Source organism: Vanacampus margaritifer, chromosome 12, assembly GCF_051991255.1.
Source record: "Vanacampus margaritifer isolate UIUO_Vmar chromosome 12, RoL_Vmar_1.0, whole genome shotgun sequence".
In the NCBI taxonomy this organism is placed as follows: domain Eukaryota; kingdom Metazoa; phylum Chordata; class Actinopteri; order Syngnathiformes; family Syngnathidae; genus Vanacampus; species Vanacampus margaritifer.
The window spans coordinates 16,142,697-16,157,552 of NC_135443.1; the positions used below are offsets into that span (position 1 = coordinate 16,142,697).

Below are 14,856 nucleotides of genomic sequence, written 5' to 3' on the forward strand. Positions count from 1 at the left end.
TTGTTGATCATAAAAGATGCCACTCCACTCCTTATGTTGCATCTTCTTCTTGGTCCTCAGTCACGCCACAGACACTTTTTCTCTTTTTTGTTGCTGCAGTGCACGCAGAAGGCCGCCCACCCGCACACAAAGCTGATAACCTCATCCCGTTCGTGCTCCGTCTCACCCGTGCGTTAAAAGTTTAAAAGTGGAAGCTTGTGGTGATAAAGAAGCCCACTCAACTTCTGAATGTGTTCCACTCCAAATGGAAATAAAAAATCCGATGGAGGGATGAACTTATTAAACACATCAGTAAACTTTACAGTACAAACTATCAACAGGAAGGAGTGACAATAAACTGAGCTGAAAGTCAAACTGACTTGAATACTAATCGTTTGGTCTAATCTGTTTAGGTCACTGGTGTCAAACTCAAGGCCCGGGGACCAGATCTGGCCCACCATGTCGTTTTATGTGGCCCGCAAAAGCAAATCAAGTATATCAACCTCCATGCTTGCTAAAATTTGTACCAAAAATACAAATTGTCATCTTAAACAACAGTGCAAAGAAAGTTGACACAACATCTGAATCAGTACGAACATATTTCATCTTTTATTTACATTCCTTTTCAAATGTTAACATTTTCGCTATAACTTTTGATCAGGTTGGCATTATTTAGTTTTCTCCTCATTAAAATAAATTGGCACAATTAAAACATATGTAGACAAAAGTTTATTTACACCATACAACATTTTGTTTTGTTTTTTGTTTTTTAAATATTTTATACAGGGCTGCAGATGGGAGAGCTTGCCGGGGATCCTTCAAGCGGGTTCCGCAGTATTAAAGTTGTGAAATATATTATTTATATAAAAGTGAGTATTATCTTTATTGCATTGAAAGCAATGAAGAATGTAGCCGGACAAACATTCATTTTAATATGACACAAAAGATACTCTTTGCCTCCCATGTTTCATACTAGAAAGTAAAAAGTGTCGCAATGGCCAAACGGACTGTTATAAACGTTTTAAAAACCTGCATAAATATATACATTGTGCTCCTGGGCCTAGTAGCAACCAGACCCAATGAAGCTGGGACCACATGGCGTGTCGTTTGCTCTGAGGTTTCTTCTTGACATTGTATTTTTTTTTCCCCTTTCTCGCCAATTCCTTGAAAAGATAATTTGAAACACGTGATGGTAGATATTGTACACCAGGCTGCCCCGCACTAAGTACACTAGTGAGAATACAAAAAAGTAACACTGATGGTTTTCCTTATCCCTTTTCCCCCCCAATGTTCCTCTCTTGCTTTCTCTCTCATCAGTCTTGTATTGGCACATAAAGTCCCTGCCATGCTCCGATTATCCTGACATGAATGCCAAGGCTGTTAGAAAAGTCTGTTGCTTTATTCAGTGCAAAATACATCACTTCTTCTTCCTCGTCTTCTCCTCCGTCCCGAGTTTGCATTTTCTTCTTCTTCACCTTTAGACCTCTGTTTGGAAATCCCCCTCCTGGACGTCCAAGGGGAGGTTGACACACTTTTCCCACTCGGCGGGCGTCATTTCCAGTGAGTCCTTGGCGCTAGAGTCTAGTACATTCATAGTGGCGTAATTCTGGTACTCGCACGCCGGGTTGTAGCTCTCCCACGGGTTCTTGTTTGGCATTGCCTTGTCCTGTGAACACGGCCACGTTAGTCAGCACCACATTCTTATCACATGGACTTTTATAACCACGATACTACGCAGTGATCCCCCCTAATAGCCATATCCATCTGCAATAGGTGAAAATCCCAATATAGCGGCACCTACTCTATGATTCTCCTTAGTGTGGTGTGCTGCAATAGACAAGACATTGTACTAGAGTATATACAATGGATATAAAAAGTCTACATATCTCCAGTTCAAATGATAGAATTTCAAAATGTTCCCACCAATATTAAATCAAAATGAAATATTTTCAGGAGGGGAAGTAACAGTTGCATAAGTGTGCACACCCTCTTACAACAACAATGTGGCTGTTCAAAATGAAACAATCACAACCACATGATCTCCGTTGTATATTTTCTCTTCCCGTCTCAAAAATATTGTGCACTCTAAAAACAGTTGGGTCACAAATAAGAGTCACAAAAAAGGGACCGACCCAACAGCCTGGGTCAAAGTTGAGTCAACTGAAAAAACAACCCAATAATGGAGGGGTTGTTTGAGATAGACCTAACATTTTTGGTTATTCATTTGAATCAAAAATTTGGGTCAAATGAATAATCCACAATTGGGATTTTTGTGTGCGCAGTTGAGTTAAAAATAACCCAATTTAAGTAAAAATAAATAAATAAATAATAATAATTAAAAATAATAATAATAATAATAATAATAAAAAATAAATATATAAAAGACGATGAGTCAGCTCGAACCAATTTTTTGGGGTTATTTTATGGTTTATGTACCGCCCCCCAAGAAAAAAACAACAACCAAAAAACTGAAAACAAAAACCAAACAAACAAAAAACAAAATAATCAAGACTATCAAAATAGTCAAATAATTTACCCAAGTAGAGGATTGGACAAGTTTTTGACCCAAATTGGTTTTTCAACCCAACTGTATTCCAAGCGTCATTTTGACAACCAAAAACAAAACACTTTTTTAGGTTGCTTTTAACATAACAATCCAACTTTTTTGCTTGCTTTCTGGGTGATTTCTTTAACCCGTTATTTATCTAACCCAACTTTTTGGTTTAAATGATTAACCCAAAAAGTTGGGTCTGTCCCAAACAACCCCCCAATATTGAGTTGGTTTTTCAGTTGACTCAACTTAAACCCAAGTTTGGTTTTAAATAGAGAACCCTGGACGTTGGGTTAACCTGTTATTCATTTAACCCAACTTTTCTGTTTAAATGATTAACCCAAAAAGTTGGGTTGGTGTTCCCTTTTTGACTCAAGGATAAAGGTTACGCAGGGTTTTTCCTGTGTACAAAATTCAGAGGCGGCCACCTCCACCTACAGTAATTTCTGGACTACAAGCCGCTAATACAAAGGTGCGGCTTATCCATCAGATCACAATGGGACGCACTATAAAAGAAGCGCAAGTGCGTCAGGCAGAGCAAAACAAACCAAGTGAGCCCAAATACAGTAGGAGAGGCAGAACAAGAGCGAGACAATTTGCACCCTCATTATGGAAAAGAAAGCAGCGGGAACCCGGTGCGATATCATTAAAACACCTGCGGCTTACTGTCAGGTGAGGCTAATATGTGTAACAAACTTGAGTATTTCCCAAATTTAGCTAGCACAGCTTATAGTCAGGTTCGCCTTGTAGTACAGAAATGACTGTAATTTGCTTGCCACCTCCAGGCTGAGCCACTGATATCGCTCATAGCGCTGTGTTGATTGAGTAGGAACGCATTTTAACTGCAATTGCAGTGTTGCGCCATTATGGAGGGGCTATATCAACAGCAGTGCGCTGGAAAGACTTGAAGCAACAATCGAAGAAGACAGCTTTCTTTTTTGTCTTAAAAATAAAACAAACCTTTAATTAATGCACCGAAAAAGCAGATCATGGAGCAACCGTTGCACACGGCGCCCATTTCCTGGTTGTGAGGCAGAGGTAGTCCGCTCCAAGTTTTAAAATGATTTATCTACAGTAGTTGTACAAAAACCGGGCATTTGAACAGGGGTGTGTAGAATTTTGAAATCCACTGTATGCTCTCTATGTGAGTCATTTGTCTTGGTGCATTCACAGATAAATATAATAAATAAATGCAAATAAGAAGGACGCGCCACTCGCAGGTTGGGAATATGAAATGGAAAGTCATTTCTGAGAGAAACGCCGCAGTAGATTCATTGGTAGTGGAAGGGGGAGTTGGAAAAAAAAAGGAGGGAGGCGAGTTTGTGTGCTGATCTTCTATAGGTTTGTGTTTGCACTACTAAGAAGGAAAGGGAGTTATAATAAAAAGATATTAACAAGATGTGGCCTTATGAAAATGGGCTATGTAAATCTAAATGATTATCAATGATGATTATTATTGTTATAGATTATTTTCATAGATTATTATTTAGAGAATGTCACATTAAATTCACCTGTAAAGGTTCATAAGTATTTTAGGTTCATCCCGCATTTTCAGCCGTAACACAAATATCCCGACATGCTTGTGAGTGGTGCATAATATAAATCATAGTGCTGCAAAGTCTATTTAGAAGCCCACACAATCTTCTATTTAATGGTCTATGCACCTCAGATGCTGTATTTTTGATTTAGCGCTGCACCTTTGTAGACGTGTGTGTATATCAATTGCCTTGCTGTGATTTAGACGTCTGGCTTGCACTGCCAGTCTATATCTGATCCGTGCGATATGAATCGACACATATCTGATTCAAATCAGATTTGTATCCATCTATATTAGAAGCTTTATTCAGAGTTTTATGATTGTGGTAAAATGGCGCCATTCATACTGCCTGGGTAGCGTGTCATTTTCTGAGTTTATGCAGGCACGATGACAGAAGCATGAACAGCTTTTCAAAACGACAAAACTGAAGTTTCTACTGCCAAATTTTAATCTTTTGAGACCAAATTTAAGATCTCTCTTTTGCTGAAGATGACCATGCGGAATGAGAAACAGTAGTTCAATTGTATAAATTATTATTATTATATTTTTTGTGGTACAGGTGGTTCGTGGATAACGACAAAGTTGTGTTCCCATGGTGGCAACGTAACCCAAATTTGTATGTCAGAATATGCCGTACGTAGTCTGTCATTAATCAATTCGAATGCAGTTGTAAAGTCATAATTACAAGAAATATTTGTTAAGTACGCGTCTAATTAAGCATACCTTTTTGATGATATACTGTATTCTTATACATACAACTGCTTTATTGTGCACCGTTTATAACTTCAAAACCGTGTATGTCAGGACTGTCTTAAACTGTGGACCCTCTGTACTACATAAAAACATTCTAGAAACACACACTACCCTTCAAAAGTTGGGATCACTTATATAAATGTCCTTTTATTAGTAGTATTTAAAAAAATAAAAGCACAAAAAACTTTGGGGTCACTTGGATATATGCTTACACACTGTTTTATTTATCCAAATTAAATCTAGATTTGTCAAGTTTTTTAAAGACCAAATATCATTGTGGTTTATTGTGTGTGATATTATTAAGACATTTATAATCTGCAGAGTGCCAGAATCATTGTTTCCAGTGCATTACAAATGTCATTAATGTATATAATGAAGAATTTGGACTCCAATATCGACCCCAGGGGGACGCCGCAAGTAATATTCAAGAATGATGAGCAGTGATTGTCAATCAGCACAAATTGCTTTCGCATATCTAAATAACTTTTAATGTTGTAAAACAAAAAATAAAATTTTAATTTTCTAAATGACCTCCACACCTTTAAACAGCAATGTATGTTTACATTTGTCAGTGATATAATCCAAATTAAATCCAAATTCGGATTGGAATTTAAGTTTTTCAAAGACCAAATGTCACTGTAGTTTATTGTGTATGGTATTGTATGGCAAGATCTTTGAACAGACTTTTAGGATTTTAATAGTAATGCACCAATTCTGGTGGCCGTGCTAAATACATTAGCTAATGTTAGCACGATTGCTATCAACAGTTTTAAACAAGTAAACACTTACCACTATCTCCGGTTGACTACAGGTCTGTACAGAACGCCGTGTGTGACTTTGCAGTCCGTTCCCAAAGCTGATTGGCTGGTGCGAAGAAATGTATTTATTTTTAAATGTTGGTGAAAATGTGAATGTGCCGATTTTAAGTGCGCCGCACCGCGTCCCGGTGCGAACTATTGTACATTGACTATAAAGTGCAATTGCACCGCCAGAAAATGCTCAGTTGCTCACCCCGCGTTTGGTGTTTAATGTACCATTCGCCAACATGTCTCTGATGTCTCAATTTTTATTGTGCTTTGCTAAAATGCCCGTGTTAAATAGGCCTAAATATTTTACAATAATATAATAATTTTAATTAATTATAATAAATCCAATGATAATAAAAAAATTGTTTGTTTGTTTTTTTCGGCCAAGCATTTCTCATTTTCGGTTTTGGCCCAAAAAAATCATTTCGGTGCATCCCTAGATTTTAAGTAAAGTTGTTATTTTTTAAACTAATTCGCAGACACCCTGCGTTGAAAAGCCGTCTGACAAGAATTGCGTACATCACACCAGACATCATTCATCTAATGATTTCAAGCTGAGCGAGCAAGCGCATACAGTTATACATCCCTCTGGCTCGATAGCTTCTGCGTAAAAGGCAAAGGCGGATTAATGTCAGATCGTCTGTTACAGCTCTCATGCGGCTATTTTGTCGGCTCTCGGTGTCAAAAAGGCAACTGACATGACGAATATCCCGAGTGAGTCACATGGGAGAAATAAAATGGGAATTATGTCATCGTGTAAAATAAATGCAGCCTTAGAAGAACAGCACACTTCAGGTCAGGTAGGGATGCTGATAGATTATATAATCTGCCATGCATTTATGGTTTAAAAAAAAAAAGATGGCGTTGCTAAGTAGATAAATGTGTATGTAAATCAAAGTGCATTCATGGCCTTGCATTGGAATGGATGCACTCTCGATAGCAGCTACATTAGCAAACATCTTTCTTCCCTCTGACTGGCCTGGTGGAGAAAATGCATCTATTCTTAAAAAAAGAAAACGGGGGAGGGGTGGGGTGGGGCAGGCTATCACCCGAATAACTGCACCCCATGGCCAGCTGCTGGCGCTGTATAAATGAACAACCTGTCCTACATAACCTCTCATTAGCACAATCACACACACGTAGCCTGCGCTGCACATCTAAATAAGCTACAGCTGGATCTGAATGTAGCTGAGATCCACCCCCCACCCTCACTGGTTTCCTGTTACTCACCATGCTCCCCATATTTGGTATGTCTCGAAATCGGTCCAGGGTTTGAAATTTCTGATTCAGTTCCTGGAACAGCTCCATGTGTCTTTTCCTGGTGTGCATGACTTTCTGCAATGGCAAGGGTTTTTGCTTTGGTATTGACAGCCAATAATGCAAATGCATCTTCTCTCCACCCACTCGCACTCTGATCAATGTGTTAGTGTCAAAGTAGTTTGCTTGTAGGCCAGCTTTCAAACAGATCTGCTCGGGTCTGCATATATATATATACTGTAAGGTACCGCCAAAATAAAGGAAACATTGGGATGATTTGTAAGAGGACGGTAGATGTACTTAATTCAAAATGGCAGGAGTAACGGAATCTAACTTAATTCTTTTGTGACAAATTGCCTCATTTAACGTTTTGTTGGCGTAAGAGGAACCCTTATAATCCAATCTTGGCCCAGGGCTTCCATTTAAAGGGGTTGCTGTGAGTCTACTTTAACGCGAAAATGCTCCCCATGCCAGAAACACTGCCAGAAGCTTTCATTCTGTTTCCTTTACTTTGAAAGGGTGCACTATATATTTATATATATATATATGCAGTAAATCCTGATTTGGCAATGCAAAGGGATGTGAAAACCTGCCAAAAGAGGGGTGGAAGACTAGTGGTTCAAATCAGACATGAAATGTGCAAATGGCTTTAAAAGCATATCATTTCAAAAATCAGCGCAGAGGCAATGGATGGAGGAGATGGAGGACAAAATGTTGATGAGGACGCTCGTCCTGTTTGTCAGTTGACAGCCTTGCTTTTACCTTAACTGCATAGCGGGACAATAAATCTTGTAAACTCCAATAAGCTTAAGAGGCCCAACAAGTTCGAGTAAATCAAATGACAAACACAAGGATGGCTTTACTCTGTATATTAAAAAACAAAAAAACAAAAAGACAAGTAGATGGGAAAGAACATGTTTTGACATACCTCAAAGTCCAGATCAGAATATCGTGATTTTCTTCTCTGTAAAGAAAAGAAAAGAATGTATATACATTAAGATTTTTTTAATGGCATAAAACATAACAAAAGAGAATGTAAAGTAATAAACTGCTTTTGTAGCCTATTGCGTGATATGAGGAGCTGGAGTCAGAACGCCTAAAAGACTTCAAGTCAAAGAGTTTAGTAAATAATAAACAAAAAAACTTTAAGTGAATTTGAAAAAATAAAGTGTCTTTTATACGTATTCATTGTTCATTTGCCATTATTTTAGCGTAGGCCTAACCTGTAATACCAAAACATTTATGCGTTAGAAATCGGACAGCAGGGCTTGAGATAGCGGTCTGGTCTCACATTGCAGTTTTCGCGTCAAAATATGGATGTTGCGAACCATATGGATAAAACACAAAAACAAAAAACAAGACGTGTGCACTTTTACAAAGAGAAGCTTTATACTTTCACTTAAGCGAAAATGTCATTCACGCAGTCAAATGTTGTTGTTGCCTCTCATCACAATAAATGTGTCTTGACAGCTGGAATGTCCAGACTTTTATTTTGTAAGTGCTGCGGGAAGTGGTAAATGAAATCTTCACAATGTGTCTTCCAAACGATGCACAATGCACGGTCGCTGTGAAAAACAATTCGCCGACACTTGTGTTCCACCAAGAACCATTCGAAACATAAGTCAAGCTTAAACACACTCATTAAAATAGCCAAGCTAACAAACCTTCTCCTAACATTCAGTTTACACCCTCAAACTATCTATCAAAAAGTTCACAGCTGCATTTGTTGTCATTCCAAATGCAACAGCACGGCTGTGTTTCTCGACCGTCTGTGTTAAGGACTGTCTTTTGTTCTAGCATTTGCTGGAGCTCAAAATGTGTTAATATCTATCAATATGGAGTAATGGGAGACATATATTCACGAAAATCACTGAAAACACCAGATATTTGAATTTCTTCTTTGTTTAATATTGCGGTAGAATATCTTTATATAAGGTTTTGCAGAAGATGCATGAAACAATCGAACCTACTGTAATATGCCACTTGCTAAAATGCTTGTTAATCAAGTGAGCATTGGCATTAAGGCTGTTAATAATTTTTTTTATTACTTGAATGAATGCCTTGTTTTTGATACCAGAAATGCTAAGTTGAAATTGAAATGTATATTATGTGTATTTGTATGTTTGAAATTGCCCCCCAGAAAAAAATTCTACATAAGGAAAGTTTGTGTGAATTTAAGAAATAGAAACTGTAGATTTTATTATTATTATTATTTTTTTTTTAGAAAGGGAACAAATTGGTTGTTAATTATTAAATAAAATGTTTTATTTTATTTCTTGTATTTATAACTGCTCTTTAAGTAAGAATATATTTTATCCAAATATTTATTATTTGAAAGAAATATTGTTTAATTAAACCCTTGTTTCAGGTCACCGGGATTAACCCTTAAAAAGAAAAACTGCTCCTCAATGTCACAAAGTTGCTCCTCAAATGACGTCATTGCTCAGCAAATATGCTCCAAAAAAATAAAAGTTATTTTGAGCCTTGTATAGTGTTTATTGTAATACTGATTAATTTCTTGCTTGTGTTTGCATATTAAATTGCAATTGCAATATTGAGGGGGGAAATGCAATTATATTATTTAGTATTATTATATATTAATAATGTTTATTATTATTATATTATTTCTCAAAATCATCCCACCCTATTCCGTGTAACTCAGTATTTAGAATGTACCTCTAAGGAGCTCATGGAGATGGTCGATCCCGTCTCACTCCTCGAGAGGCCAGCGCTCTCCTCCATCTCAGCAAGGAAGTTCTTGACGGCCGTGCGGGGTTCAAAGGGCAAGTTCTGCATCTGCTCGGGGGCGCTGGGGTACTGCTGCTCCAGGTTGACATTCATGTGGTCCACGCCCGACGGGCTGATGTTGAAGTCGGGGCTCATCTTGTAATGCATCAGCCTCTCGTGCGGCAGCGTATCCATGGTGATGTTCATCTTGGTGTCCTCCTTTAAGTGCGCCGGCAGGGTAGCCGACCCCGACAGCGCCGCCGCCGAGGCGCGGGGCATGACGATGTAGTCCGTCTCCATCATCTGACCCTGTGGCGGGTGGCCCTCCATGTCGTGGGCGCCCATGTTCTGGTCACTCTGGCGCATGGCGTCGTCGGTGCACAGGTAAACGGCGCGGCGCAGGTCGGCGTTGTCGCCGAGCGACTGCTCCTTTAGCTCGCCCACTCCCATGGACATGTGCAGCGCCGATGGCTGCTGGATGATCACTTTGGAGATGATGTTGCCGGGCAGCGTCGAGTAGTTGAGGCCTTCGGGAGCCTTCTCGTCCTCCTCGTCATTGAGGGATATGCGGGAAAGCGTGCCGGTGACGGTGGCGGCGCGACATGAGCCCATGTCCTTGTGGAGGGCTGCCAGGGAGGAATCACATGTTTGAAATCAGTGACACACGTCTGGCACAGCGTGCACATGATCATAATCGGATAATTCCAGTCAATATCATACAATTTGTAAAGGAAGTGAGTCAAGCACGCTGACAGCCAAAATAACAAAGACTGACCTTCATGACAGCTCATGCTTTTATCTTAGCAGAATGACACATTAAACAAACTGCTTCATTACATTTTCAAAAGGTACCTGTCACGCAACCAATTTCCCCCCCACAATTACTTTCACCTAATGAGGAAAAATACGATTTAAAGCTTAGTTAAAAAAGAAAAATTAACACCAGACAGCACAGCTAAAAGGAAATGAACTCATTCACTCCCAGTCATTTCCACTGAAGCAACCCCCTTCTCTCCTGGCTGTTTTACTGAATTTGTACTGTTTTTGCCAGGCCCACAGAATATTGTGTTCTATTGCTATAAAAACATGGAACCTACCAAAAGAAAGATTAGAGTCTCTTCTTTCATCAGGAAAACAAGTATATTTGTATCACATTGCTGGGGAAAACACTGTCAAAAAGAGCTTGTTGCAACATGGCCCTGGCTGATCTCTTATACTCTGCTGCCAACTTCTGGCCGTTTTTTGGAATAACCACCATTGTTCTAAGACACCTCTTCATGTCAGAAGCTGCATCAAATCCTTCTGTATACTCTTGCATTAAAAAAAAAATAAACATAAAAAATGTGTACATAAGTTTTTGGGAGTGAAGGACAAAGTATTAAAAAACCTGTTTACACGTTTTTGGGTTTGAATGAGTTAAGTTTAATCCAAATACGCATTTTTAGAGTTTAAATGTAACAAAATAATTACTAAGGATGGGCAAGTACTGATACCAGGTGTTGGTATTGGGCTGGTCTTATTTCAAGATATTCAGTAGTCGCAATGTTGGCCAATACTGCCTTTTTACGATCAGGGACTAGAAATGAGAAATTAATGGGTTCTTGCCATTAATTTCATTCAATTTGAAGGAAAAATATTGGGATATATCGGTCTTTCTTTAAAATTATCTGCCATTTTTTCTGGAAATTTGATATATTAAAAGTACTATTAGTATTGGTACTTGGTATTGGTGACTAATGTATATTCAAGAGTTGGGTATTCATTGGTATCGGTCGAAAAAAAAAGAACATCTTAATAAGCACAATAAATCGTATTCTGATCTAGCAGCTATGAGTGTCAGAATGTTTTAATGAGATTGTTTTCATGTTACATTTATTATTATTAATTGCTACCAAAGGCATGATATTCTCTGGATCAAATCCAAACCAAACATGGCTTCTCACCCTGCATACACATAGCAAGTTGACTTTAACAACCTTTAAGCTTGTTATGCCTTAAATACATTTCCATCAACGTTTACACTCAAGGCGACAGCGCAGAATGCGATTTCTGCGCTACTAATAATTGTAAAACTGTGAGCACAGAGAGCAATCTGTGAAATGCACTGCGGTTTTACTATCGTCTGATTCTGGTCATGATTTATTCATGACACCTGACTGCTTTTGCTTTTTTCTGTCAGGTAAGTGCACTTAGGTCTGTCAGGACTGTTGAGGGATGTGGGCCAAAAGACTTTCTGAGAACTGTGAGTAAGCGTGAGTTTTACAATTGAGTTGGGCTTAATCTTTTTGGATTTTTTTTTTTTTGAACAATTCTTAAAGCATACTCTTGTCAGTGGCTAAAAAGTACAAACTCTAAGGAAATATTACCTTTCCAGACCTAAATAGCATGAGGAACATTCTCCAAAGGAACAAGGTCCTATTTCTGATGATGTCACACATATTTATAGAAAGCCTAATAACAGCGTGCCATGCAGCACAAATCGGCTGTGGTTGAAATATACAGCAGTCTGTTTTAAAGTCCATATAAAAGGACTAGCCAACAGCTCTTTTTATAGTGTTTTGTTCTCAGATTAAAGTCAGTGCTTTGGTAACTGTGAAAAACTCCTATGGGGATTGTTGGCTGTTATGCAACTGCAGCTATTTTTACTGTATAACCTCTTTTTGGGGGTTTTAGTTGCAACTTGCAAGGAGAGGAGATTGTTGTTACAGTGCTGAACACAAATAAGTACACCCCAACAGATTTGTTACAGAAAAAAAAACATTCTTTTCACAATCAAATTCAATATTCAATGGCATACTATACTACAAAATACTCCCTCAAATGTGGGTCAGTGATTGCAAATGATGTGCAATGTAATAATCTAACACAGTGGTTCTCTACCCTTTTTCAGTACAAGTACCCCCAACCAGCACAAAGCATTTTTGCCTGAAACACATAAATTACGTAAAATAGTGTTGTCTGATTATTATTAAACTTTGGAACTTCATTTGTTTAGTGGTCTCTCTAACAAAAATAAATACATAATTACATTATTCTAAGTCAAGATTTGTGCACACAAAAATTAGCACAATTAAGTGCCCTCTTTTTGTGTCATTGTAAAGATATGTTCTCAAAAAGAAATCACTAACTTAATTTTAAATAAAGTTTTGAAATGATTGACAGGTGATGCTAGGTGACATAGGATAGGTTGGGTCAAACCATTCTGTTTTGGGGAGACTCCGTTTTGTTAAGGACAATGAAGCTAAATAGCGTAATGAAACTTGCATTTTAAGAACTTACATTTTTCTGAAATATTTGGATAATTTAATAATTATTTTTAAAGGATTTTTGCATAGATGCTACATTTATTTAAAAATCTTACGTAGCCCCTAGAGTGCCTTCACGTACCCCCATTTGAGAATCACTGATCTCGCATAACATTTTTAAATGTCGCAAACATAAGCACACAATTAAAAAAACACACACAAAATTGTAACCCTCCTGTTAGGTTTTTCACGAACAGCAATAAAGTTCCCGGGTCAAGTTGACCCAGGCTATATTTAAAGCAAACACATCCTAATAAATATTATTAATCAATTCTATTGCAAATATTTCAAATGAACCATATTTACCAACTTAAGTTTCATCGTGAAATACAATTTTTTAGTTCTCTAACTTTGAAATGGGTAAGTTTGACCCAGGTTGTTTAACGTTCCAAAAGCACTCTGATAATGAATTAATTATAGCTCATGATTTACAGTTTTCAATGCAAATTTGTCTGTCGATGAAACTGTTTATACTTTCACTCTTAAAATGGGTCAATTTGACCTGCAAAGTTTAACATTCCAAAACCAACACAATAAAAATGGTTATAGCTTATTATTAACCTTTTTCATTCAACAAATGTCGAACTTAACCACTTTTCATAGTCTGTTGATGTGAAGTTTCTTAGCAACAAAAATAAATAAATATGTTCAATTAAATTGACCTGGTATAGGTCAATATAGGCTTATTGTTCCAAAAGCATCCAGACAAACATTCTTTAGCTGCTTATTAATTGTTATAATTGCAAATATGTCAAAATGAACCGTTTATCATTTGATAGCGAAAAGCTAATATTTGTTCTTTAACTTGAAAGTGGGTCATTTTGACCCAACACATAACAGGAGGGTTAATTGACCAAATTTAAACTGCAGGTGTGTCTAACCTTCATCAGCTTAACTTTTGAAAGGGAGTGTAACTTTCACATAAGTGTGTATGTGCTCTTACCTGACCGGCAGGCAATGTCTACGTCCTTCTCGAAATCCGTCTGCAAACAAGTCAAGTGATCACGTGATCAAAAATACATTTTTACATAAAAACACCTCTTAGTATTTTGCGAGTATGTCAAACCAAAACATTATTAAATCCTTTTTTTTTTTTTTTTTAATAAAGGCGTACATTTCAACATAGCATTTCCTTTTCAAACCCGAATGAAGTAGCCGGTGAGTGCATGATGATGCAAATGGGAACGGGAGGCATTTTGCACCTGCGGCAAATGACCTTATTGAACTGAGAGATCCATACGCCACTCTGCTTTTGTGAAGACTATTTCCCTCAGAGGGGTATTAGAATACTAATGGCAGATCATTTCTCCGACATGCCGGTGGTATCGTGGCGCTGGATGAAGAGACTGACATCCCAATTTCAAAGGTCGGCCGAGAGCGATGCTCCATTATCCCATGAGAGGAAATGAGAGAGATGCGTGCCTGATGGGGAAGGGGTCAGTAATTTCAATCAAACAGAAATAAAGGGTTGAGTTTTAAGGGTCTAAGAGGAGCACTAATGTCATGTAGTATCTATGCTGAGTTAATTATGAGACAATAAAAAACAATGCACTGCTAAATGATGGCAAATATTGTTGAACCTCTTAGGTAGATAACATCCTTTAAGGGATGCAGGTCGATTTCAGATCTAGAAGCAATGTTACTGAAAAATAATATTTTTCAGTAACTTTTAGACATTTTTAATAGTTATATACAGTAAGTGTAAAAAGAAGGCAACAGCGAAAATATTAGTCCTTAATACAAAAGAACATAGGTGAGAATTGCAAGTTGTCTCATATGAGACCTGCTCCATTTATCATTATTGACTTATCCATTATACACTGAGCTAGACAGCGATTCATGCCTAATTTGCATAAAGAGAACAAGCTGACTCAGCAAGGTGGCAAGTGTACATCATTATTGTCAACTTATGTTGACCATGCTATATTGTACTGAGCAGCC

General features: G+C 37.8%; 1 protein-coding gene across 7 annotated transcripts in view; it reads right to left on the reverse strand.

Annotated features, from left to right (window-relative positions):
* Positions 1 to 561: 561 nt before the first annotated feature.
* adgrb3 (adhesion G protein-coupled receptor B3) overlaps positions 562 to 14,856 on the reverse strand; it is a 134,605-nt gene continuing 120,310 nt past the window's right edge. For 5 of the 7 annotated variants that reach the window (XM_077581538.1, XM_077581540.1, XM_077581536.1 and 2 more), the window contains 5 exons: positions 13,859 to 13,898; positions 9,560 to 10,236; positions 7,812 to 7,847; positions 6,857 to 6,961; positions 562 to 1,645 (listed from right to left, as the gene is read on the reverse strand). In XM_077581538.1, the coding sequence (XP_077437664.1) occupies positions 1,457 to 1,645; positions 6,857 to 6,961; positions 7,812 to 7,847; positions 9,560 to 10,236; positions 13,859 to 13,898 (1,047 nt within the window). In that variant the 3' untranslated portion in view covers positions 562 to 1,456. The remainder of the gene's footprint in view (positions 1,646 to 6,856; positions 6,962 to 7,811; positions 7,848 to 9,559; positions 10,237 to 13,858; positions 13,899 to 14,856) is intronic. The other 2 variants (XM_077581537.1, XM_077581539.1) reach the window with 1 other exon arrangement.